General features: G+C 36.9%; 1 protein-coding gene across 1 annotated transcript in view; it reads right to left on the bottom strand.

Moving 5' to 3' along the window:
* Positions 1-6,091: 6,091 nt before the first annotated feature.
* Positions 6,092-27,266, bottom strand: part of LOC133328422 (neurogenic locus notch homolog protein 1-like) — a gene marked incomplete at its 5' end in the record, with an annotated part of 31,598 nt that continues 10,423 nt past the window's right edge. Inside the window, 4 exons of the mRNA XM_061536991.1 lie at positions 6,092-6,572; positions 9,667-9,848; positions 15,123-15,225; positions 27,067-27,189. Of these exons, the coding sequence (XP_061392975.1) occupies positions 6,132-6,572; positions 9,667-9,848; positions 15,123-15,225; positions 27,067-27,189 (849 nt within the window). The remainder of the gene's footprint in view (positions 6,573-9,666; positions 9,849-15,122; positions 15,226-27,066; positions 27,190-27,266) is intronic.

The following is a 27,266-nucleotide window of genomic DNA, read 5'->3' as shown; positions in this document are numbered from 1 at the left end:
GATGCGGGACTTACACATCAATATTTACAGGTGCTTATGTAATCATATATTATTTAATAACCCATTTCCATACTAGAGGGCGGAAATATAGCGATGATCGCTTTGAAATTTTCCATGAGGTTCAAGTTATGGTCACCGACAACGCCTATAATTTTCGGTGATGATCAGATAATAATTTTGGGATGAAGTGGACCGAAAACTTATTTTTTGGTGTTTTTTCGAGTCGATCTATAGGCCAAAATTGAAAGCCGAACATCACAACACAACCTACGGTGAATATTAATAATATTCACCGTAGGTTGTGTTGTGTTTGTTGACCTCTAGTCGGCCAAGAGGGTGCAAATATTGCGAAATATTTCTCAAGCTCAGAATATAGAACGACAGAAAGTTATAGTTTCGTGGAAGTTGTGTAGGGTATCATATGGTCGGCCCCGTCCGACTATACTGCTCCGCTCACTGGTTTCAAGAATATATTAGGTTGTGGAAAAATAAATCCTTTATTTTTGTATGAACTATAGGACTTTATTTAACATGCTTCGGAATGTATGATTTGTTGCCATCGACGACCGACCTACCTGTGGAAGTGCAACTTTAACATCAAAAAGACATGGGATTAGTGAGATATCCACGGTATAGTTCAAATTTTACAACTATGACTTAAGCCAGCATATCAAGAACAAATGCGTAGTCTAAGGTCAAGCGGAGTGGATCAGTGCTTCGGAAAGTTGGTTTGAGGGCATGAACAGAATTGGAAAATATTCTGTAAAATAAGTTCTGATGATGAATATTCGCAGTTTAAACAGACAGGCGGTGAGGTAGATAGACGTGGAAATATACAGGGTGGGATGAAAAAACTGCAACCAACTTCAGACTACTGTCATTTCTAAGCTCGTCCGGTAGCTGTTAAAATTATTCCAGTGACAGCTCATTATGTTGTTTACAAGCGTACAAAAGCATTTTGATGAGATTTTTCAGAAAAAAGTATTTGTGATGGAATTCAAGCGTGATAGAGTGATTTCTTTATATTTGGCAGGTAAACCACAAGTGGCTATCGTTAGAGCACCCCAGTATTTAAATTTTAAAAAAATCTTTGTTTAATACTGGTAGCGTAGCCCGATGTCAAGGAAGTGAACGGAACATCAGCAGAAATGGTTCGAAATGTAATGAAGCGACTTGATCGAAACCCGCGTCGTAGTGGCCGAAAATTGGCTCGTGAGCTGAGCATATCCCAATATTCCCAAATATTCGGCAAATATTGAAAAATGAGCTCGGGGTAAAACCATTGAAATGCCAAAAAGTGCAAGAACTTTAACCTCAACAGAAAGAAAATAGACTCAAAAGAGCTAAAGAGTGGTTTACCTTGGCCGAAAGTAGTGAACTGCCGGACATTCGTTGTCCAGCAGTTTGTAAACAAACAAAATTATCTTGTTTTCTTGCCAAAGAGGTCAGCTGAAAATGTGCACCTTCGGTTGGCCACCAGAAGTCAAACGCCGGCCATGGTGATGGTGTTGGTCGCCTTTCAGTGTCAAATAAAATTTTTGTCGGAATAAAAATCTAAAATTTTGTACTTAAAATCGTATGAATCGTAGCACAGAGTTAAGAAAAAAAAACAATTCTTATATTAACCCACGGACAGTTTTGTCTGTCTTTCAGCAAAAACAAAGACATCAATTGTAACGGTACGTAGGATAACCGAAAATTTACAAAGGAAGAGAGTAATTTTAAATGTCGAATATATTCGACAAAAACACTAAAAGGGTTAACAGCCGATGGACCCTCCTCACTCGTATTAATCGACCGTGGCATCAGAATAAATTCCGAATATTATCGCGAAAATATTCTGGAGGGTGTATTAAAGCCTTGGGCACGCAAACATTTTGGCCCCGGACCTTGGACCTTCCAATAGGACTCAGAACGCGCCACCCAAGAATGGTTACAGAATGAGGTTTCTCGCTTCATTTCCAGCGCGCACTGGCCACTGATATCTACGGATACCAATCAGTGGGACTATTGTGTCTGGAGTATTGGGGAAAGCAAGGTTGGCACTAAAAATACCAAAGTGTCGCTCACCTTAAGCAAGTGCTTCGCCGGGAATGGGCCAAAATACCACAGAGCAACATTCGGGCATCGTGTAACGGTTTCATTGACCGTTTGAAGGCCATAATTCGTGCCAAAGGTGACCAATTCGAACAAATCTAAACTTATTCTAAAATTTGATGCTATTTCCGACATTTTGTGCTATCATTCAATAAAATTAAAACAAAACAATTGAGAAAGCGTTAACTTCGACCAGGCCGAACTTTGGATACCCTCCACCATAGATATACTGACAGGTACTAGAAATGACAATATAGGGAACATACCAAAAAATGGACCTATACCGACATTTCTAAAAACAGATTATGTAAACCATAATACAAATTTCGGAAAATTTTAATGGATAATTATACTCTCAGCCATATGGCTAATGAGGGTGTATACACTTTAACACGGTGAAAATGTGCCTCATCGAAATATTGTTTCTAGACCCCACGCTTCTTTGGACCAAATCCGTTTCAAAAAATTTTGATTTCATCCAAACTTTGCCCATCTTATTATTTCTTCCAAACTTAGTTCAAATTCGAAGATGGGGAATATAGGTTCAATCCATCTGGAACATTCACACAGGGGCTAGGCCTAAATGCGGCTATATTTCATTATCGAACCTTACGTTCTAAATTTTTAATTTCACTATCCTTCGCAGGTGAAATGATTACAATAGAATCTTAGAACCAAACTCAAAACACGGAACAAATCAGGTAACTATTTTAACATAAATAAGGGGGTTATATGGGGACTACCCCAAAAAGGGGGGCGAATGTTAATAATTGTTGATAGGGAGATTTGTCACCCTATACGGCTACAAAATTCCAAATTGCAGAAAATTGGTTGAAAAACGCGCTCAAGAGTCCCAATATACCGAAAATAGGGGGCACCCTTATATGGGGGCTATCCGAAAAAATGGACCTATTTTCATAATTCTTTGCGGAGAGATTCGGTACCCATTAAGAACTCAAAATACTAAATTGCAGATAATTCGGCGAAAAAAAATACGATAAAAACCCGCAAAATATTAAAAATTAGGAAGTACCGTTATATGGGAGCTACCAGAAAAAGTGAACTTATATTTATAATTTTTTGTGGTGAAAAAACGCGCTCAAGAACCCCAAAATACCGAAAATTGACCTATATTTATAATTTTTAGTAGGGAGATTTGGTACCAAATAAGAACTCAAAGTATCAAATTACAGCCAATTCAGTCGAAAAATGCGACCAAAACACCTAAAATACCGAAAAATGGGGGGTACCCTTATAGGGGTGCTGTCCCAAAAAATGGACCTATATATATAATTTTTAGTGGAGAGATTTGCTACCCAATAAGAACTCAAAGTACCAAATTTCAGCGAATTCGGTTGAAAAACGCGCTCATGAACCTCAAAATACCGAAAATTGGGGATACCCCTATATGGGGGTTTTCCAAAAAATTTGACCTATATTTATAACTTTTAGTGGGGAAATTTGCTACCCAATAAGAACTCAAAGTACCAAATTTCAGCGAATTCGGTTGAAAAACACCCTCAAGAGCCCCAAAATACCGAAAATTGGGGGGGGGTACCCTTATATGGGAGCTATGCCTAAACGTGGACCGATATAGCACATCTTGCCTTCAGACAAAAGACGACTCTATGGGCCTCTATCTCAATTCGTTTAGACGCTAGAGTGATTACAACAGACAGACGGACTGGCGGACATGCTTAAATCGTCTTAGAATTTTACGCTGATCAAGAATATATATACTTTATAGGATCGGAAATGATTACTTCGATGCGTTACAAACGTAAAAGCAAAACTAATATACCCTCAGGGTATTATAGCTTTGTGCACCCACCTTTAAGTATACGGATCGTCATATCTCGACTAACTGAGTCGATCTAGACATGTGTGTCCGTCCGTCTGTCTATTATAATTTGTGAACACGATACAGGCCACCGTTATGGACCAATCTTCACGAAATTTTGCATGTAGGATGGGTTCTGCCCAATGAAGACCCTTATTGTTTTTGGTAAAGATCGGTTAATGTCTAGGGGATGCAATGGACCAAATAGTTAATTTTTATCGTTTTTTCTGGACGCTCTAGAGGCCGCAATTATGACCCAAACATAGTGAATTTTTATATAGAGAAGGGGATCGGGCAAAAGAATAAGCATGCCTGTTTTGATAAGGATCGGTCAATATTTAGCGGATCAAATGGACCCTGACTTTTGTGTGAAAAATTACAAAATTTGTATTCTATAGCGTATAGATTCACACCTGAAGGACATAGACCCGAAAAGTTGTTGGTATATCCAAGGGCAGTGGTTGGCCTTTAAATTGATAAAAATTATATGGTCGTATGTACTCAAATGTGGGAGTTACACTTAAACATTTACAGGTGCTTATGTATTCAGATATTATTTAGTAAGCCTTTATCTTACTAGAGGGCGGAAATATAGCGCAGATCGCTTTAAAATGTTCCATGAAGTTCCAGTTATGTTCAAGGATAACGCCTTTAATTTTCGGTGACGATCAGATAATTATATTGTGATGAAGTGGACCGAAAACTTAATTTGTTGTGTTTTTTTCGAGTCGATCTATAGGAACCAAGGGATAGGAATCTGGACAAGTAATTAGATGGGCTGTACTGAACATTAGTAATAATTGTCGGCCTCTAGTTGATCCAGATGGTTCAAATATCACGAAATATTACCCAAGCTCAGAATATAAATCCACAAGAAGTTAGTATTTCGTGGAAGTTGTGTAGGGTATCATGTGGTCGGCCCGCGTCCGCTCACTGGTTTTATTTTACAATTGAAATAACATGTTTTATATTGTGTTCTGAAGAAGGAAAATACAACCATACGGAGACTTTATATCCTCCTAGAAGTCAAAACATTAACTTTTTGGTATTCACAGAATTCTATGCCTTCCTATGGTGAATGATATACGAACACACATCTTTAATTCTTTTTTTTTTAATTAATTGCCAACCCATGTTGAAGATATTGAAATTTAACATAATTTCCAATTTTTCACTAGTATTTGTTTTCATATCCTTATATTTTAAATATAATAGACTGACGATTAATAAGAAAATTAATTAAATCAACGATTCGTTTAATAACAATATTCTGTTCCTTTAATACACCCACAACAAGTAGTACCACTCATCACATCAAATTGACATTTAATTGGCTCATCCAAGCAATAATTTGCAGTTCAATCCACTTCAAAATCAATTTTCTAAAATAAAATCACAAATCGCTCTTAGGCTAATGAACTGTGGCAAGAAGACGACATCAGCATCATCATCTGCGCCATGAACATAATATTAACAAACAATTTTCTTTTAACATCCACAAATTTAGTTGGTTGGAAATGATTTGTTTATGTTGTTGTTAATTTTCTTTCTCGTTCTCTTTATTTTGTTAGTTGCCCTCAATTGCGTGTTTTTTATTCATTCTTCATAATGGCTTATAGGCAGGCATTACATGAAAATAACAACAAAAAATAAAAATATGGGAAAAAATATGAAAAGGAAAATTTGTGCAGCCTGGAAAGGAAGGGACGGACGAATGAATGACAAACGAACGAACGAAAGCTATACAAAAAATGGCAACAAAAATCATTTAATAAGTACGCTTTGTAAATTTAACTAACCAATTATTATTATTATTACTACTACCACTACGACAACGACGACCAGAACGGCTACCAACATCATCGGCATCAACATCATCAGTTCGGTTGCAGTCAATGCCAGCAGTTGTTTTCCTTTTGCCCATAGTCAACGACATCAAAGACTTATGACTGCCAGGCTGGCTGGCATATGGTCGAATATTATAATGAGCAAACTGTACTGCTGGTATTGGCAGTGTTGCCATCCTGCCCAATGGCCACCGTCCCTTGCGTCTCTGCGCCTCCGCAATTCCACCTCTACAACTATGGCTACGACTATTTGCACCATCAACACCGCCATTCACGCTCACATCTACATCATCACCACCATCGTCATCAGCTTCCACAACATCACCGATAAAATGTGTCGTCAAGTTTCACTGTATCAACGGTGAATGCTGGGAATTTTCACTAAAATCTACTGTATAATACATATCGTTTTCCAAGTTCATGGCCAAATGACGCTGAAAGGGCCGTTCATTTAATTGGCCAACATGATGATGGCGTTGCTGCTGCTGTTGTTGTCCTGTTGACGATGATGCTGCTGTTGCTCCTGCCGTTGACGCATTTGCGGTTGGCAAATGTCCAACACTATTACGCTGTAATGGCGCCGATAAAGTTGAATTGCTTGCAACACGCATTGCATTGGCGCCCGTCGCACCGCCGCCACCCAGTCCCTTGCCACTCAGCCAGTGTCGACTAATTTTCGATGTTGCCTGTTTGGTGCGCCAACGAAAGCCCAGTATGGGCAGAAAACCATAGGTTCGTGTTGAAAATTTACGATACGTTTGATTCACTTTACAGTGGCATATGGTAAGCTGTAATTAAAAAAGAAAAGCAAAGAGGGAAAAGAGGAAGAGAGAGAGAGAGAAAAAATAGGAAATCATTATTTTTGTGCTCGAAAACAAGAAATGAGTTTTATTTTTTCTGAGAGCTTTTGCAATGCGTCAGGAAAAAAACAACAACAAGAACAACTAAATATGCCTAAAAGGATATTATAATTGCCGTACAGTTGAGTCGACGGAAATTGCGGCAGTGGGAAATTCACTGCATATTCAAATCGTTTTGCATCAGAATACAGATTTGTTTTGTTTCCTCGAGGCAATACAAAATGTTGAACGAATTTTGATACAAATCTTTTATATACTATAAGAGATGTAGACTTTCTAAAAATATATTTTTATATGCACTATAATAGGTAACCATTTTTATACCCTGAGCATTATAGAAAATGAGGTTATGTACCCTTAGCTGCGTCAAAAATATGCCTCATTGAAATATTGGTTTTAAAACCAATTTTTCTTTGAATCAAATCTTTTTCAGAAAATTTGGAGTCGACAAATGTTCATCGTTCCGCCCGTCTGTATGGTTGAATGGTGCGCACGGTAGCTCTCGCAGGGAGTTCACTCCTTCGGGTACTACCCACACATAAAGGTAAAAATATTGCTGAACACATATTTTATAGAAACTCCACGTCTTGTATTGGACATTGAAAAAATATACTGTGGAAAATCCACGTCTTGTATCATATCACTGAAAAATTATTTTTTAAATGCACGCCTTGTGTCGGTTTCTGAAAAAAAAATTCTTCAAATATTTTAAAAATTCATAATTTTTTAAGTTTTTGAAAAATGGCCTCCAGCTCGTTTATGGAGACTTCCAGGGCCTTTAGCTTGTCTATAAAGTCACACTGGCCTTCAGTTCGTCTATACAGACCCCCTGGCCTTCAGATCGTCTGTAAAGACCTTCTGGAATTTATCTCGTCTATAAAGGCGCCCTGGAATTCAGATCGTCTATAAAGGCCCTTAGCTCGTCCATATAGACTTCCTTCGTCTATAAAGCCCCATGGAATGCAGTCTATAAAGACTAGTCTATAAAGACACCTTCGGCCTTCAGCTCGTCTATAGAGACTCCTGGTATTTAGTCCGTCCATAAAGACCCCTTGGCCCTAAGATCGTCTATAAAGACTTTATGGCCCTCAGTTAGTTTATAGATAATTCCTGGCTATCCGTTCCTATATATGGACTCCGTGGCCTTAAATTCGTCTATAAAGACTTCCTGGCCTTCAGCTCGTCTATAAAGACTCCGTGGCCTTCAATTCGTCTATAAAGACTTCCAGCCCTTAAACTCGTCTATAAAGACTTCCTGGCCTTCAGCTCGTCTATAAAGACTTCCTGGTCTTCAGCTCGTCTATAAATGCCGCCTTGTCTTCAGTTCGGCTATAAAGGCCCTCTGGCCTTCGTTCGGCTATAAAGACACTCAGGCCTTCAGTTCGGCTATAAAGACTACCAGGCGTCAGTTCGTCTTAGTTCCAGGCCTTCAACTCGTCTATAAAGACTTCCTGGTCTTCAGCTCGTCTATAAATGCCGCCTTGTCTTCAATTCGGCTATAAAGACCCTCTGGCCTTCGCTCGGCTATAAAGACACCCAGGCCTTCAATTCGGCTATAAAGACTACCAGGCCTCAGTTCGTCTATAAATACCTCTGGCCTTCAACCTGTTCATAAAGACTTCCTAGCCTTCAGCTCGCCTATAAAGACCCACTGACCTTCAGCTTATCAACTCATCGTCTTCAACTCATCTATAAAAGACTCCCAGGCCTTCACTTCGTCTATAAAGACTTACTGGCCTTCAACTCGTCTATAAAGACTCCCTGACCCTCAGCACGTCTATAAAGAATCCGTGGCCCTCAGCTCGCCTATAAAGACTCCCTGTCCTTCACCTCGCCCATAAAGAATCCCTGGCCTTCAGTTAGTCTATAAGAACTTAATGCTTCGTCTATAAAGACGAGGGCCGTGGATTCAGCTCGTATTTAAAGGCTCCCTGGCCTTCAACACGTCTTTAAACACTTTCCGGCCGTAGGCTCTCCTATAAAGACTCGCTGTATTTCATCTCGCCTATACAGCCTCCCTGTCCTTCATCTCGTCTATAAAGACTTCCTGACCTTCGGCTCGTATATAAACACTTGATGCTTCAGGTAATCTATTTCCCACCTTCTGATCGTCTATAGAGGCCTTCAGTTCGCCATTAAAGACTAAATGGCTTTCAGCTTTGTCTATGAAGACCCACGGGCCTTAGCTTGCCTGTAAAGACTACCTGGCCTTCAACACGTCTTTAAACACCTTCTCACCTCCTCTCTTCTATAAAGGCTCCCTGCTTCAGTTCTTCTCTCCGGCCATCAGATCGTCTGTAAACAGTCCTTGAATCAGCTTCTCTGGCTTTCAGTTCCTCTATAAAGACTCCCAGGTCTTCAGCTCACCTGCAAAACATCCCCGACCTTCAGCTCGTCTATAAAAACTCTCTGGCCTTCAAAAGTCTGAAAAGACTTCCCGACCTTTATTTCGTCTATAAGGACTCCCTGGCCTTCAGCTCGTCTGTATAAAGACTCCCTTTAGCTCGTTTATAAAACTCTCCACCAGGTCATCTAGAAATTGCGTTTGTGTGTATGTAAATGCGTAGTTAATCCAACACCACGAACAAAAATTAATTTACAACATTAAATAATGTCCATAAAAATCTAATTAACATTTGCTTTTGAGCTGCAAAACCAAAACCACATAATATGTTGGCAGAGAGCTACATTAAATTCTCTATTCAGAGAAGGGACCTCAAATGTCATTTATTAAAGTCGAAGTAATTAAAAAAGGCCACAGTGGATTGTGAGAGACAACAATGTGTGAGAGGATGGTGAATAAGTATATCCTTTGACAATGACCCACATAAAATGGACAATGTTTGCTGTTGAAAATCGTTGGCAGACTTGGATTATATTACAAATTTTATTAAGGCTAGACAATAATTTTTATTTCATTATGGCCCGAAAAAATGGGGTAATTGCTTAACGCCCTTATTTTATATTCCCTTCCAGTACTCATAGATTCAATAATTTCCAAATAGTTTATCGGTATACTTACATAAAGTGCCACGAAAAATATAACCAATGCCAATACAATCGCTGCTGTATAGGCATTATGCAGTTCAATCGGACTTTTCAGGACAACAGATGAACCGAAACTTTTATCATTAAAATTCCGAACACTCGTATCGTCAACCATAAATTCACTGGAACTAACCACCGTTTCCACAACAAATTCATCTGCATGGAGGTAGGTGTGTGTGTGGGTTGCATTATCCAGATGTGAACGAGAGGAACAGCAGAGCGTAACCATACAATGGAGGTCAAACCATAGCAACAAATCGTGAGGAGGACAACAGGCAGGCAGTCAGTCCGACATGAAAGTAAAAATTGGCATAAAAACAACAATGAATAGTTTTTCATTAGAAAAATAACAAAATAACACACAATAAAAATAAAATTAATATTAGACCGAAGCCATAACAACAGCGATACCTGTGAAAACCACATAGAAATAAAATTCAGCAAAATATATCAACTAAAATATGTATGTGTATGTATAGAAATATATGGAGATATATTTTTGGGATATATGAGGTTGAATGGGCATATCGGGATATGTGTTAGATGAAATTTGCAATTTAATATAAAAATATAATATCAGATATCTAACTTAGTTTTGTTATTAGTTTTTAATAGAAGTCGTCAAAATGATATACAAAAAGTCGGAAGGTTAACCATTGCCGAAGCATGGTGTTTTTATAGACGATTTGACACAGGAAGCCTTTACAGATGAACCGAAGGCAACGGGTATTTAAAGGCGAGCTGAAACATGGTGTCGTTATAGGCGAGCTTAAGGCAGGAGATTCTTTAACAGACAAGCTGAAAGTCAGGGAGTCTTTATAGACGAGTTGAAGACCAGAGAGTTTTTATAGACGAGGTGATGGCCGGGTGGTCTTTGCAGATGAAGGCCAGGGGGTCTTTGCAGATGAGCTGAAGGCCAGGGAGTCTTTACAGACGAAGGGAATTCCAGGGATTCTTTATAGACGAGCTGAAGGCCAGGTAGTTTTTATGAAGAGAGAGGGAGAGAGAGAAAGAGAGAGAGATGAAGACCAAGGATTTTTAATAGCCGAAGTGTCAGCCAGGGAGTCTTTACAGACGAGATAAGGACAGGAAGTCTTTATACATGAGCTGAAGGCCAAGGAGCCTTTATAGATGAACTAAGCAGGTAGCCTTTATAGAAGAGCCGAAGGCCAGGGAGTCTTTATAAGTGAGCTGATGGCCAGGGGTTTTTTTCAGATGAACTGAAGACCAGGGAGTCTTTATGCACGAACTGAAGGCCAGGGAGTCTCTATAGACGAGCTGATGGCCAGGGGGTCTTTGCAGATGAGCTGAAGGCCAGGGAGTTTTTTAAACGAATTGAAGACCAAAGAGTCTTTATAGACGAGGTGATGGCCAGGTGGTCTTTGCAGATGAAGGCCAGGGGGTCTTTGCAGATGAGCTGAAGGCCAGGGAGTCTTTACAGACAGGGAAGTCCAGGGAGTCTTTATAGACGAGCTGAAGGTCAGATTGTCGTTATAGACGAGCTGACGGCCAGGGAGTTTTTATGATGAGAGAGAGATGAAGACCATGGATTTTTAATAGCCAGGGAGTCTTTACTGATCAGCTAAGGACAGGAAGACTTTATACACGAGCTGAAGGCCAAGGAGCTTTTATAGAAGAACTAAGCAGGGGGCCAGGGAGTCTTTATAAGTGAGCTGATGGCCAGGGTTTTTTTCAGATGAACTGAAGACCAGGGAGGTTTATACACGAACTGAAGGCCAGGGAGTCTCTATAGAAGAGCTGATGGCCAGGGGGTCTTTGCAGATGAGCTGAAGGCCAGGGAGTCTTTACAGACGATGTGAAGTCTTTATAGATGATATCAAGGCCAGGGATTTTTAATACACGAAGTGACAGCCAGGGAGTCTTTACAGACGAGCTAAGGACAGGAAGTCTTTATACACGACCTGAAGGCCAAGGAGCCTTTATAGAAGAACTGAAGCAGGGAGCCTTTATAGAAGAGCTGAAGGCCAGGGAGTCTTTATAGGCGATCTAATGGCCAGGGGTTTTTTTCAAGTGAATTAAAGACCGGGGAGTCTTTATACAAGAGCTGAAGGCCAGGACATATTTACAGACGAGCTAAAGACCAGGGGTCTTAAAATACGAGGTGAATGCTAAGGAGATTTTATATATGAGCTGAAAGTCTGGTAGTCTTTTTAGGCGAGCTGAAGGAAAAGGAGTCTACATAGGTGGACTAAACGCCAAGGGGTCTTTATAAACAAGCTGTAGGCGAGGGAAGTCTTTACAGATGAGCCGAAGGCAAAGGGTTTTTAAAGGCGAGCTGAAACAGGGAGTCGTTATAGGCGAGCTGAAGAAGAGTCTTTAACAGACAAGCTGAAGGTCAGGGAGTCTTTATAGACGAGTTGAAGACCAGAGATTCTTTATAGACGAGGTGATGGCCAGGGGGTCTTTGCAGATGAGCTGAAGGCCAGGGAGTCTTTACAGACGAAGGGAAGTCTTTATAGACGAGCTGAAGGTCAGATTGTCGTTATAGACGAGCTGAAGGCCAGGTAGTTTTTATGAAGAGAGAGAGAGATGAAGACCAAGGATTTTTAATAGCCGGAGTGACAGCCAGGGAGTCTTTACAGACGAGCTAAGGATAGGAAGTCTTTATACACGAGCTGAAGGCCAAGGAGCCTTTATAAAAGAACTAAGCAGGGAGCCTTTATAGAAGAGCCGAAGGCCAGGGAGTCTTATTAAGTGAGCTGATGGCCAGGGTTTTTTTCTGATTAACTGAAGACCAGGTAGTCTTTATACACGAACTGAAGGCCTGGGAGACTCTATAGACGAGCTGATGGCCAGGGGGAGTCTTTACAGACGATGTGAAGTCCAGGGAGTTTTTAGACGAGTTGGAGACCAAAGAGTCTTTATAGACGAGGTGATGGCCAGGTGGTCTTTGCAGATGAAGACCAGGGGGTCTTTGCAGATGAGCTGAAGGCCAGGGAGTCTTTTCAGACAGGGAAGTCCAGGGAGTCTTTATAGACGAGCTGAAGGTCAGATTGTCGTTATAGCTGAAGGCCAGGGAGATTTTATGATGAGAGAGAGAGAGAGAGAGATGAAGACCATGGATTTTTAGTAGCCAGGGAGTCTTTACAGATCAGCTAAGGACAGGAAGACTTTATACACGAGCTGAAGGCCAAGGAGCTTTTATAGAAGAACTAAGCAGGGGGCCAGGGAGTCTTTATAAGTGAGCTGATGGCCAGGGTTTTTTTTCAGATGAACTGAAGACCAGGGAGGTTTATACACGAACTGAAGGCCAGGGAGTCTCTATAGACGAGCTGATGGCCAGGGGGTCTTTGCAGATGAGCTGAAGGCCAGGGAGTCTTTACAGATGTGAAGTCTTTATAGATGATATCAAGACCAGGGATTTTTAATACACGAAGTGACAGCCAGGGAGTCTTTACAGACGAGCTAAGGACAGGAAGTCTTTATACACGACCTGAAGGCCAAGGAGCCTTTATAGAAGAACTGAAGCAGGGAGCCTTTATAGAAGAGCTGAAGGCCAGGGAGTCTTTATAGGCGATCTAATGGCCAGGGGTTTTTTTCAAGTGAACTAAAGACCGGGGAGTCTTTATACAAGAGCTGAAGGCCAGGAAATATTTACAGACGAGCTAAAGACCAGGGGTCTTAAAATACGAGGTGAATGCTAAGGAGATTTTATATATGAGCTGAAAGTCTGGTAGTCTTTTTAGGCGAGCTGAAGGAAAAGGGGTCTACATAGGCGGACTAAACGCCAAGGGGTCTTTATAAACAAGCTGTAGGCGAAGGAGTCTTTAAAGATTTGAAAACCAGAGAGTCTTCATTGAAAAGCTGAAAGTCAAGGAGTCTTTATAGATTACCTGAAGGCTAGGAAATCTTTAAAAAATGAGCTGAAGCACAGGATCTTTATAAGCAAGCTGAAGCCCTGGGAGTCTTTTATAGACAAGCTGAAGGACATATAATATTTATAGACCCATTACCTTGTCCTTAATGAAGGGAGCTAAGGAGCTTTATAAGTGATTTAAAGGTAGTCTGTATAGATGATCAGATTACAGTCTTGACAGGTGATCTATATAGAGTCTTTATTTCGTCTATAAAGACTAGGAACCATATTCGGTATTTTGAATTTTAGCCGAAATTTAGCCGAATGTATAGACTTGAAAAAATATTTGTCAACAAACCCCCGTCTTTTATAGGATCTTGAAAAAATATTCGTCAACAAATCTCCGCCTTCTATAGGATCTTGAAAAACTATTGGTCAACAAATCCCCGTCTTCTACAGGATCTGAAAAAATATTCGTCAACAAATCCCCGTCTTCTATAGGGCCTTGAAAAAATATTCTTTGAAAAATTCACACCTTCTAAAGGGCCTTCAAAAAATATTCTTTAAAAAGTCCACGTTTTTTCAGAACCTTGAAAAAATATTCTTAAAAAAATTAACGCTTTCTATAGGCCTTGAAAAAATATTATTTAAAAATCCACGCCTTCCATAGGCCTTGAAAATATATTCTTTAAAAAGTCCTCGCCTTTTTCAGAAAAAATATTATTTAAAATATTAACGCCTTCTATAGAGCCTTGACAAATAGCCTTTAAAAAATCCACGCCCTGTTTAAAGCCTTCAACAAATATTCTTACATAAATCCAAGCTTCTTTGGTGTTTTGGAAAAATATTGTTTCAAGGAAGTGACAACAGTTTCTCTACACAACATTTTCTCAAGTGACTGAAATTTTGTATTTCTGGTCCTTGGAAGATAAATATATCGTTGCAGGAATTTTTATGGAATATCTGAAATATAAATTTGTGTATGAGATGAGAACATTTTTCTGAATGATCTGAATTAAGACTTTGTAGAAGGACTACGGGACTGTCCCGTAGTCCTTTTGGAGTCTCCATTCAATCCGTCTATTGGGACACCAGTCAAAAAATCCTCCCTGTTTGAAAATAGATTTGAAATCTTCGTGTTGACATTTTGCATATTTTAAAAGGTTGTCCAAAGGAGTTGATAACGCAATCTATTATTTTTGGAACCATATGCCTCAGCTCAGCTAATCATTTATTTTTCTAAACCCAAAATCTCATTAAATTTTCAGCAATATTTTAATGAATTTTAAATGAGTTAGTTTTCAACATATATTCCCCACCTATTGCTGTGTAATAAACTACAACACCGAACCATTAGAGTTCATTAAAATTTTAAGCAAATACTTGTTTTTATATGGCTTTTAGTATTTTTCAACATAATTTTTACTAAGAATTTTGCGGGTCATTTGTAAATAATGTTTGCACAACTAACCTCCCCCAATAAACATTCCCTATTTCCATGACATGGTGTTGCTGTTGTTGTTGGCATCGCTTGACCCATATCCATGGTTATGCCCGCAGACATTGTATGCATTCTAAAAACAAAAGGAAAAAAATCATCACAACGTACTCACCTTCACACATAGTGCCCGTGTAACCCGGGCGACAAGCACAATAGAAAGAATCACCACTGGACCAGCAGGTGCCACCGTGTGTGCATGGATTAACATTACATTGCTGTAAAAAATAACAAAAAACAACGACAACAACATGATAAAACAAACATATAAGTAAAACATTCATGGTTTTTATGTTTGCATGTGTAGATGTGGTGTGTCTCTGTATGGTGTGTGGGTGTTAGTGCGTTCGTGTATAGGGGAAATAACAATGAACAAAATAAATATTTATTTGAGGTGTGTGTTTGTTTGCTTGTTGATCGAGGTAAATGTGGTTACCGCAACGTATTTCCTTCATGAAGAGATTTTTTAGTTCAATTCTAGGACTTCAGGGAATTAAAGTGTAAATTATTTAACTCAAATTTTAGTTTGTAAAATATAAAAAAATTATATTATGATTTCTGGAAAACTCGCATATATAACAGCTTCATCCTCATTCTTTCGTGGCCTCCGTTTTCCTAAACCTAATACGAAGGAAATACTCCGAATTTATATTTTATAGAAAAATATATTCCCATATACATAAATATAGAGTATTATAATTATTTCATCGAGTGTATCAACAATATCAGGTACTCCATGGCGTATAATTGCTATCGTGCATTGCATTCATTATAGCTCATTCGCCACCAGTAACTATAAGTTATCTACCACACATATAATTACTATTGTTTATTATTATGAGAATATATGAGAATTCGCGTATAAATGTGTTATTATGCGAAATATGTATGTGTTTTGTATTTTGCCATTATTTTTAATGTATCAATAATTATAGGTATTGTATGGCAGCAGCATCTGGATGAACAGCTGTTACTTAGCATTCAATAATACACCTGAATTATAAAATAATCAATGGCATAATATGATATAGATATGATAGTGCGATAAACGGAAGATAAATTTTACAAAAGAATGGATATGATAAAAATACTTTAAAAATCTACGCTTATTTGCCTTATATATTATTTGTCTGATGGAATTTGATTCGACTATCCAATGAAATGTTCCTAAAAGAATTCAGGTTTTTGGTCCAAAAATCTCAAAGAAAATACTCTTTGAAAAATATAATTTAAAACCAGTGAGCCGAGCAGTATTGTCGGACGGGGCCGACCATACGAACCAAGGAACTCAAATTATATGCTGATGTTTATTCCGAGCCTGGGCAACATTTCGTGATATTTGCACCCTCTTGCCCGATTAGAAGTAAACAGCACATCTTCCTCACACTGACATACTTTCCGAATATTACGAGTATTCAGTACAGCTATTGTCCAGATTCCCTTCACCGTGGGTTGTGTTGTGATGTTCGGCTTTCATTTGTGGTCTATAGGTCGACTCGAAAATAACACAAAAATTTAAGTTTTCGGTCCAATTCATTCCAAAATTATTATCTGATCATGACCGAAAATTATAGGCATTTCAAATCGATTGGCGATATAGTTCCGCTCTCTAGAGTGATAATGGGTTACTAAATAATATACGAATACGGAGATACCTGCGAATATTTATGTGTAACTCCCACATCCGAGCACATACAACAATATAATTGGTATTAATTTAAAGGCCAACCACCAATTTTGAATATACTATGAATTTCTTGGGTCTATGTCCTTCGGGAGTAAATATATACGCCATAGAATGCACAGTTTTCTATTTTTTCACAAAAAAGTATGGATCCATTTGACCCGCTATATATTGACCAATCTTTATCAAAACAGGTATGCTTATTCTTTGGCCCAATACCCTTCTCCATGTAAAAATTCGAGATGTTTGGGCCATAATGGCGGTCTCTGAAGCGACCAGAAAAACCGACAAAAATTAAGTAATTGGTCCATTTCATCCTCTAAATATTATCCGATCTTTCCCATTAGGCCGAACCTATCCTACATGTCTTCATTAGGCCGAAGCTATCCTACATGCAAAATTTCGTGAAGATTGGTCCATAACTGTGGCCTGTATCGTGTTTACAAAATATAGTGGACAGGCGGTCGGACACACATGTCTAGATCGACTCAGCTAGTCGAGATATGACAAACTCTTGGGGCTGCACAAAGCTATAATATCCTGACAACATAGTTGTGTAGGGTATAAAAACACGCTTAATGTAGTAATATGACTTCTTGAAATGCCAAAAAATTTCGTTAAGTTCGTGGAAGTTTTGATACCTTCCACGGAAGGTCAAAACATTTATGGAACTATGTCATTGTAAATTATAGGGACAATGTCGAAAAATTGACCTCTACTATATTTGTTCTTGGGAAGAGGATTTTTTCCGGAATGTTAAAATACCGGAATGTCAACATATTGATATAACTTAACTATTTTGTATAGAGGTGAGTTCGCTGTCCAAGACCCAAATTGATAAATTACAGTAACTTCGGTAAGAAAAGTAGCATTTTTTACAAACTTTACTTAATTGGCCATTCCGGTTCAAAATAAGGAAATTGTTATAACGACAACCTTCCAAATTCAAAAAATTAGGCCGAACCTCAATATGGGAAATATATAGAACCATATAGAACATCCTCCATAAGGTGGGTTGTAAAATATTTTGATTCCAACACATCAACACCTCCATTCTTGATCAGAATAAAATTCTATAACAATTTAAGCAAACCTGTTCGTCTATCTGCTGAAATCACGATAGACATCGCAATATTTAAGATAGAGCTCTGAAATTTTGTACAGGAATATTGCAAATGGAATATATTGGTCCACGTTTTATGTAGTCCCAATATAAATGTAACTCCATTATTCGATATTTGCGGTTTTGGGATTCGTTTTTCAATCGAATTCACTGTAACTTGGAATTTTGGGATCTTATTGACCCAAGTCTCAGGGTATGGAGTCTACCCTGAAACTTGGGTCACGGTAACCCCAATAGTCGAAATTTTGTCGATTTATGCAGTAATTCGGTATTTTGGATTCTAATTGTATAACACATCCTTATACTTTTTCCAACCGAGTTGAATGTAATTTAGTATTTTATATTCTCATTGGCTGTCAAATCTTACTACTCCAAAACGGGCTTTATATGGATAAAGCCCGTTTTGGAATAGCTACATGTAACGGAAATTCCTCTATTGGGTATTTTGAGAAGTAAAATCATCTTCTCCTCATGCCTTTTTCGGTATGTTCAACCGAATTGGATGTAATAACATGAGATTTCTCCTAGGAGCCCCAACCATTTCAGACATTTTAAATGTCATCCTCAAGTTCGATAGGGCCAAACATAACTTGGTTTTTATTTCTTGAGTAAATGTTTTTCACCCTTCGCCAACCCTGATTGCCAAATTATAGCCACTTCGGTAGAAGTGCTAAATATTCAAAATACCATAAATGAGGCGGAACCTCTATATGGGATCTGGCCATGATACGAAACTATTTCTATACAATTCTGCCTAAATGTTTTTCACCCTCCGGGAAACAGATGTGTCATATTATAGCCAATTTATATAGAGCGAAACCTCTTATTATTTTTGTCTGCAAACAGGTTTATGAACCTCTATAAACCCGGAAACCAAATTTAAAAACAGACAATGGCACGACAGCCCGAGTACCGCCGCTTCAATACAAAACTAACCAGGGATATCAACAATATATGACCTAAATGTTAAAGTGATTGATATCGTGATTTCAACAGATAGGCGATACGTCTATTATAATCCTACGCCAGCTCGATCTATTCTTCAACTCAACATATAAAACTATGTGAAATTTATTTTTCCAATGATAACGGTAGAAAAATTCATATGAACCTACTATAATGGTAGATGAAGAACAGATTCCGTCCATCAATTATCCCAAAATATTGGGTGTAGAGTTCTATAGCCCCTCCAAGTCGTTGCTATTTGGGAGAAGTAGGAACCGTATCCTCAAGTCGTTGGCCGTCAGCACTTGGGGACCTTGTGACCACTTCTCACACAATAGACCAGATAGTGAATAAATTTCAGACCTGTCTCTTCGTAAACTAGTAGTCCTTATTCATGAGGAGACAAAGCCAAATTCAATATCCACTTGAATGTTATAGTCATATGGCCAGACAAACGGCATATATAGATAGAGGTAAAATTGTAAAATCCTGTATCTCTTTACAGCACCAAAACAGATGCAGTCGCTCAGGCAGTTGGTAATATGGTATAAATTCAAGCTCGGAGATCATCCTTAGTAGCAGAGCAGGAGCCTATGCACGAATAGTCGTACCACAGTTAAGATCAATACCTATTAGGAATTGATGATGTTTCCATACCCAACAAAAGCCCCGTTTTTCCAGATAAGCTTACTCAGCTGTATTCAAATTCTCTGTGGATGCAGCTAATACAGAATACGATTTTCTTGAATTTTGATGCTGAGGAGAAAAAACCAGACCTTGGATAACGAATTCCCTTGCTAGTATTTCAAGTGCTGCAACAGTACGTCCCTTAAAAATCCACACTTGTAGCTCTAATACTCATGTATACCTAATAGTCTCTTAGAAAATATACCGTGAAGAACTTCACTTGCAGTTTAAACAAATATTCCATACAACATCACAATTATATCTTTGATCATCCTTTAATACAGTATTTCTCAAAAAATAGTCCCTTAAATTTCAAAGCTCATGGTTCTTATAGTTCTTTAAAAATCAACTCTTATAGCTACTATATTCCTTTCACAAAATATTAAAAGATATACTATTGCTTTTAGCTTATATAGTCCTTAAAGCAACAAACTTATAGCTCTTATAAAAAATACTAGCAAAGTGCCCTCTACTTCGTATGCGGAAAAGGAATTCAAAAAAAAAAAAAAAAAAAAAAAAAAAAAATTAATATGGAAATCGTACAGGTTCCACATTCAGTTCCATTTAGAACTTTTCGAACACATAATTACACATTTTCAAGACAACCTCCATACCATCACAACCACTAAATTTAGTACCAGCTCTCTCCGTTACCCAAATCCAAATTGCTCCAAATTTAGTGAATTTTCTATTTACTATTCGTACACAAAATTCGAGTTTCCAAGGTTCTCTCCATAGCTCAATACTACACTTCAACAGTAATCTGAATTCTAAATGCCAGAAATCATACAAATCCAAATCGTTTCAAATTTAGTACCATTAAGTACTTTTTATACCCATGAGTAAGAATTTCTAAAACTACATCAATCATACACTCTAAGAGTAATTTTAATTCCACCAAAGTCCAAATTGTATCAAATTTAGTTCTTATGATATTCATATGTACAAATTGACAAATGTAAATCAATTCTGCTTATAAATAGTAATCGCAATTGCAAATTTAAGAATTTCAGCTCAACGTAAGTACGAGATAGTACTTTTTGTTTCTATAATTAAAAATTTCCCAAACTACCTCAATCCTACACTACAACAGGAATTTGAATTCCAAAATTCTGGAGTCCAGCTCTATCCGTTCTCAAATAATCAAGTTGTACCAAATATAGTACCATTTAGTACACATATCTCAATTCTATATTCCAACAGCAATCATTATTCCAAATTTTAGGTTTCCGGCTCTCTCTGTTCACCCAAATCCTAATTGTACCAAATTTAGTGCTGTTTAGTACTTTTCGTACACATAAATACGAATATGCAAAGATGTCTCTATAGCTCAATCTTCAACAGTAATCTTAATTTCAAATTTCAGGATTTCAGCTCTATCCTTTCAAGCAAAATCTAAATTGTACTCCATTTGTACCATATAGTACTTTTCGTACTAATAAGTAACTACTGCAATCTTACATTCAAAAGTCATTTTTCCGCAATTTGAAGACTCCAGCTCTAGCTGTTCACCTAAATCCAACTTGAACCAAATTTAGTACTATTTAGTACTTTTCGTACACATAAGTACGATTTTTTAAAGCTACTTCAATCTTGTGCTCCAATAGTAGTCCTGATTCCGATTTTCCGGATTCCATCTTTATACACTCAACTAAATGCAAAAAGTACCATTTTGTACTTTTTATAAACATAAGTACGAATTTCTTAAAGCATTTCCACACATCAACACCACTTCCCAGCCTGTATTCCATATAAAATTTCAAGATTCTAGCTATATATGTTCAATATGTCCAATATATATACAATTAGAACTAAATTTAGTAAAGTTTAGTACTTTTAGTACACTTTTGAGTCGAATTTTCAAAAACCCTGTTGTACATCCCTCTAACTTTCCATCAGTGACCCATATTCCAAATTTCAGAATTCTAGCTCTTCCCGTTCGCCTAATACAAAGGGTACCATATTTGGTACATTTTATTACTTTTCGTACCCTTCTAGTTCGAATTTCCAAAAACCCAGCTTTATCTCACGCCTACACACCAACAACAACCCACACACAAAATGTTAAGCTTCTAGCTTCAGCCGTTTCGTCTGGGCGATGATCTGCCAGTCAGTCAGTCAATCACTTAACACTAAGCTCTTTTATATATATAGATTTACTTAAAACACAGACTTTAGAAATTATTCATCAAAAAAGAGAGGCTTATAGCTTTCAATTCCTTAATTATTTAAAAAATGTATTTTTAACACCTAAACTTCTTTCAAAATCCTCGGGCAGTCCCTAAAAAATCCTCGCCTATAGCTGGGTTAGTCTTCAAACTCTCCGGTTTTAAAAATATTATTTAACAAATGATCGCCTATATATCGGAAACCTTTCAAAAATATTCTACAAAAAAATCGAACCTATATCGGGAAGTCCTTCAAAAATATTTTTTTAAAACTCCACTTCATAGTCGAGCTGCAGATTCCTTTAAAAATATTCATTAAAAACTCGCCTATAGATTGGATAGTTCTTCAGAAAAAATCTTTAAAACTCCAGGTCTATAGCTAACCTATAGATAGCCTTAAGAAATATTCTTTAAAAAATACACGCCTACATGGCGGGAAGCTCTTCAAAAATATTCTTTAAAAAATACACGACTGTATGGCGGGAACCACTTTAAAAATTCACTCCCATAGCTTGAACAGTCCTTCAGAAAAATCCTTTAAAAACTCCAAGTCTACAAATAATAAATTGGATAGTCCTTCTAAAATATTCTTTAACAAATACACGCTTATATACAATTTTTAAAAACAAACAGTCCTTATACCATAAATATATTATCTTTCGATGATAATATACTACCACATCCACTCCATAATTCAATTATAAAATTCATTGAATCAATTCTCTTCCACAGCTGCAACTTTACAAACATCCCGGGGCATTGTCAATACATCCCCATCCACCAGCCCAAACTACACGTAACATGTCCTAGTTTTACAAATGTTTTATTGCACACAACAGCACAAACAAGCAAAACCAAGTGTTATGGACATTTTATTGAAATTAATTGCTTAGAAATTTTCAGAAAACAATTTCCACCACAATGACACTTCATATTAACATGGAAAAGATACACAACACAATGGCACTTCGCAACTTAAATACAAAACTCAAATTCACATCTAAACGAGAGAGCAAATAAAAGTTTTTGCAAATACAAAATTGTAGGTAGCAGTGTGATAGTGCGGTACATGTAATGCAGTGTGGAGGAAGGGGAGGAGATATTATAAGAGTTTACAAAATTTTCGTCCTCCTCCTCCTCCCTCTCTCTCTCTCTCTGTTGCGTTGACGCAAAACTAATGAATAAACCATAAATTTGATAGTTGTAACCATTGTTAGGGTGGTTGTTATCCCAGTCATAACCACTACAATTTACCTAATTGACAATCACGGCAAGGACAATCAAGTAGATTTGAGGAATAAAATTCGAAACTATGGTTCTAGAGGCGGATATGTTATGATCGGAAAATTAGACTTATGGTGCAGTTTAAACAGGACTGCCAGGGACTGGAATATTTAATAATTTTTTTGGAGGACTTTCAGATCCATGGATTTCCACTAGGAAAGAAGACGATAATTTTGGATTTTTTAAAGAATATTCTTTCCAGGACTATCAGGACAATAAGCGTGATCTTTCTAAAGAATATTCTTTCCAGGATTATCAGGACAATAAGAGTGGATTTTTTAAAGAATATTCTTTCCAGGACCAAAAGCCCCATAAGCGTGGATTTTTTAAAGAATATTTTTCAAGGACCAACTGACCAATAAGCGTGGATTTTTTAAAGAATATTTTTCAAGGACAACTGACCAATAAGCTTGGATTTTTTAAAGAATATTTTTTCAACGACCAACTGACTAATAAGCGTGGATTTTTTTAAAGAATATTTTTCAAGGACCAACTGACCAATAAGCTTGGATTTTTTAAAGAATATTTGTCAAGGACCAACAAGGCTAAGGCGTGGATTTTTTAAAGAATATTTTTCAAGGACCAACACAAGAAGCGTGGATTTTTTAATGAATATTTTTCAAGGACCAACAGACAAATACAAAGATAAATATGAAAAAAAGAATATTTTTCAAGGACCAACTGACCAATAAGCGTGAATTTTTTAAAGAATATTTTTCAAGGACCAACTGACCAATAAGCGTGGATTTTTTAAAGAATATTTTTCAAGGACCAACTGACCAATAAGCGTGGATTTTTTAAAGAATATTTTTCAAGGACCAACTGACCAATAAGCGTGGATTTTTTAAAGAATATTTTTCAAGGACCAACTGACCAATAAGCGTGGATTTTTTAAAGAATATTTTTCAAGGACCAACTGACCAATAAGCGTGGATTTTTTAAAGAATATTTTTCAAGGACCAACTGACCAATAAGCGTGGATTTTTTAAAGAATATTTTTCAAGGACCAACTGACCAATAAGCGTGGATTTTTTAAAGAATATTTTTCAAGGACCAACTGACCAATAAGCGTAGATTTTTGAAAGAATATTTTTCAAGGACCAACTGACCAATAAGCGTGAATTTTTTAAAGAATATTTTTCAAGGACCAACTGACCAATAAGCGTGGATTTTTTAAAGAATATTTTTCAAGGACCAACTGACTAATAAGCGTGGATTTTTTTAAAGAACATTTTTCAAGGACCAACTGTCCAATAACCGTGGATTTTTTTAAAGAACATTTTTCAAGGACCAACTGTCCAATAACCGTGGATTTTTTAAAGAATATTTTTCAAGGACCAACAGACAAATAAGCTTGGATTTTTAAATGAATATTTTTCAAGGACCAACAGAGCAATAAGCGTGGATTTTTAATGAATATTTTTCAAGTACCAACAGACAAATAAGCGTGGATTTTTTAAAGAATAAAGGACCAACTGACCAATAAGCGTGGATTTTTTAAAGAATATTTTTCAAGGACCAACTGACCAATAAGCGTGGATTTTTTAAAGAATATTTTTCAAGGACCAACTGACCAATAAGCGTGGATTTTTTAAAGAATATTTTTCAAGGACCAACTGACCAACAAGCGTGGATTTTTTAAAGAATATTTTTCAAGGACCAACTGACCAATAAGCGTGGATTTTTTAAAGAATATTTTTCAAGGACCAACTGACCAATAAGCGTGGATTTTTTAAAGAATATTTTTCAAGGACCAACTGACCAATAAGCGTGGATTTTTTAAAGAATATTTTTCAAGGACCAACTGACCAATAAGCGTGGATTTTTTAAAGAATATTTTTCAAGGACCAACTGACCAATAAGCGTGGATTTTTTAAAGAATATTTTTCAAGGACCAACTGACCAATAAGCCTGGATTTTTTAAAGAATATTTTTCAAGGACCAACTGACCAATAAGCCTGGATTTTTTAAAGAATATTTTTCAAGGACCAACTGACCAATAAGTGGATTTTTTAAAGAATATTTTTCAAGGACCAACTGACCAATAAGCCTGGATTTTTTAAAGAATATTTTTCAAGGACCAACTGACCAATAAGCGTGGATTTTTTAAAGAATATTTTTCAAGGACCAACTGACCAATAAGCGTGGATTTTTTAAAGAATATTTTTCAAGGACCAACTGACCAATAAGCGTGGATTTTTTAAAGAATATTTTTCAAGGACCAACTGACCAATAAGCGTGGATTTTTTAAAGAATATTTTTCAAGGACCAACTGACTAATAAGCGTGGATTTTTTTAAAGAACATTTTTCAAGGACCAACTGTCCAATAACCGTGGATTTTTTTAAAGAACATTTTTCAAGGACCAACTGTCCAATAACCGTGGATTTTTTAAAGAATATTTGTCAAGGACCAACAGACAAATAAGCTTGGGTTTTTAAATGAATATTTTTCAAGGACCAACAGAGCAATAAGCGTGGATTTTTAATGAATATTTTTCAAGTACCAACAGACAAATAAGCGTGGATTTTTTAAAGAATAAAGGACCAACTGACCAATAAGCGTGGATTTTTTAAAGAATATTTTTCAAGGACCAACTGACCAATAAGCGTGGATTTTTTAAAGAATATTTTTCAAGGACCAACTGACCAACAAGCGTGGATTTTTTAAAGAATATTTTTCAAGGACCAACTGACCAATAAGCGTGGATTTTTTAAAGAATATTTTTCAAGGACCAACTGACCAATAAGCGTGGATTTTTTAAAGAATATTTTTCAAGGACCAACTGACCAATAAGCGTGGATTTTTTAAAGAATATTTTTCAAGGACCAACTGACCAATAAGCCTGGATTTTTTAAAGAATATTTTTCAAGGACCAACTGACCAATAAGCCTGGATTTTTTAAAGAATATTTTTCAAGGACCAACTGACCAATAAGCCTGGATTTTTTAAAGAATATTTTTCAAGGACCAACCGACCAATAAGCCTGGATTTTTTAAAGAATATTTTTCAAGGACCAACTGACCAATAAGCCTGGATTTTTTAAAGAATATTTTTCAAGGACCAACTGACCAATAAGCCTGGATTTTTTAAAGAATATTTTTCAAGGACCAACTGACCAATAAGCGTGGATTTTTTAAAGAATATTTTTCAAGGACCAACTGACCAATAAGCGTGGATTTTTTAAAGAATATTTTTCAAGGACCAACTGACCAATAAGCGTGGATTTTTTAAAGAATATTTTTCAAGGACCAACTGACCAATAAGCGTGGATTTTTTAAAGAATATTTTTCAAGGACCAACTGACCAATAAGCGTGGATTTTTTACAGAATAAAGGACCAACTGACCAATAAGCGTGGATTTTTTAAAGAATAAAGGACCAACTGACCAATAAGCGTGGATTTTTTAAAGAATAAAGGACCAACTGACCAATAAGCGTGGATTTTTTAAAGAATAAAGGACCAACTGACCAATAAGCGTGGATTTTTTAAAGAATATTTTTCAAGGACCAACTGACCAATAAGCCTGGATTTTTTAAAGAATATTTTTCAAGGACCAACTGACCAATAAGCGTGGATTTTTTAAAGAATATTTTTCAAGGACCAACTGACCAATAAGCCTGGATTTATTAAAGAATATTTTTCAAGGACCAATTGAGGCGTGGATTTATTAAAGAATATTTTTCAAGGACCAATTGAGGCGTGGATTTATTAAAGAATATTTTTCAAGGACCAATTGAGGCGTGGATTTATTAAAGAATATTTTTCAAGGACCAACTGACCAATAAGCCTGGATTTTTTAAAGAATATTTTTCAAGGACCAACTGACCAATAAGCGTGGATTTTTTAAAGAATATTTTTCAAGGACCAACTGACCAATAAGCGTGGATTTTATTTATTTTTCTAGCTTTAAAAAGGCAATAATCGTTTCATTTTGAAGAACACATATCAAGGACTATCTGACTATTAAGCGTCTAATTTTGCAAGAACTATTAGACACTGATTTTTATGGATATTATTCCAAAAAGATTAATTTGAGACCTTGCTTGGTCTCATATATATTTTAACTAATCCTATTTATTCGTATTAATATGTTGTGTAGTATGTTCAGAAATTCGATGTGTCCGTCAATTATTTTACATTTTCATATTTTCCATTTCAATACTTACCGTTCTCAACATTTCATTGCAATCTGGGCCATTACGTCCCCCAAGGCATTCACAGCTGTAGTCATTACCGTGATCGATGCAACGTCGTCCTTCAGGACATGGTTTATTAGCGCAAAAATCCACCTGAAATTGTAAACCAACACAATAAAAAACTGAATGCAATAGAATGAATAAATGCATAGAAGAAAAAAACGACCATT

Source organism: Musca vetustissima, unplaced genomic scaffold, assembly GCF_032173495.1.
Source record: "Musca vetustissima isolate MV318-11 ecotype Yass unplaced genomic scaffold, APGP_CSIRO_Mvet_v1 utg83596, whole genome shotgun sequence".
Classification (NCBI taxonomy): Eukaryota; Metazoa; Arthropoda; class Insecta; order Diptera; family Muscidae; genus Musca; species Musca vetustissima.
This window is presented reverse-complemented; position numbering and strand designations above follow the sequence as displayed.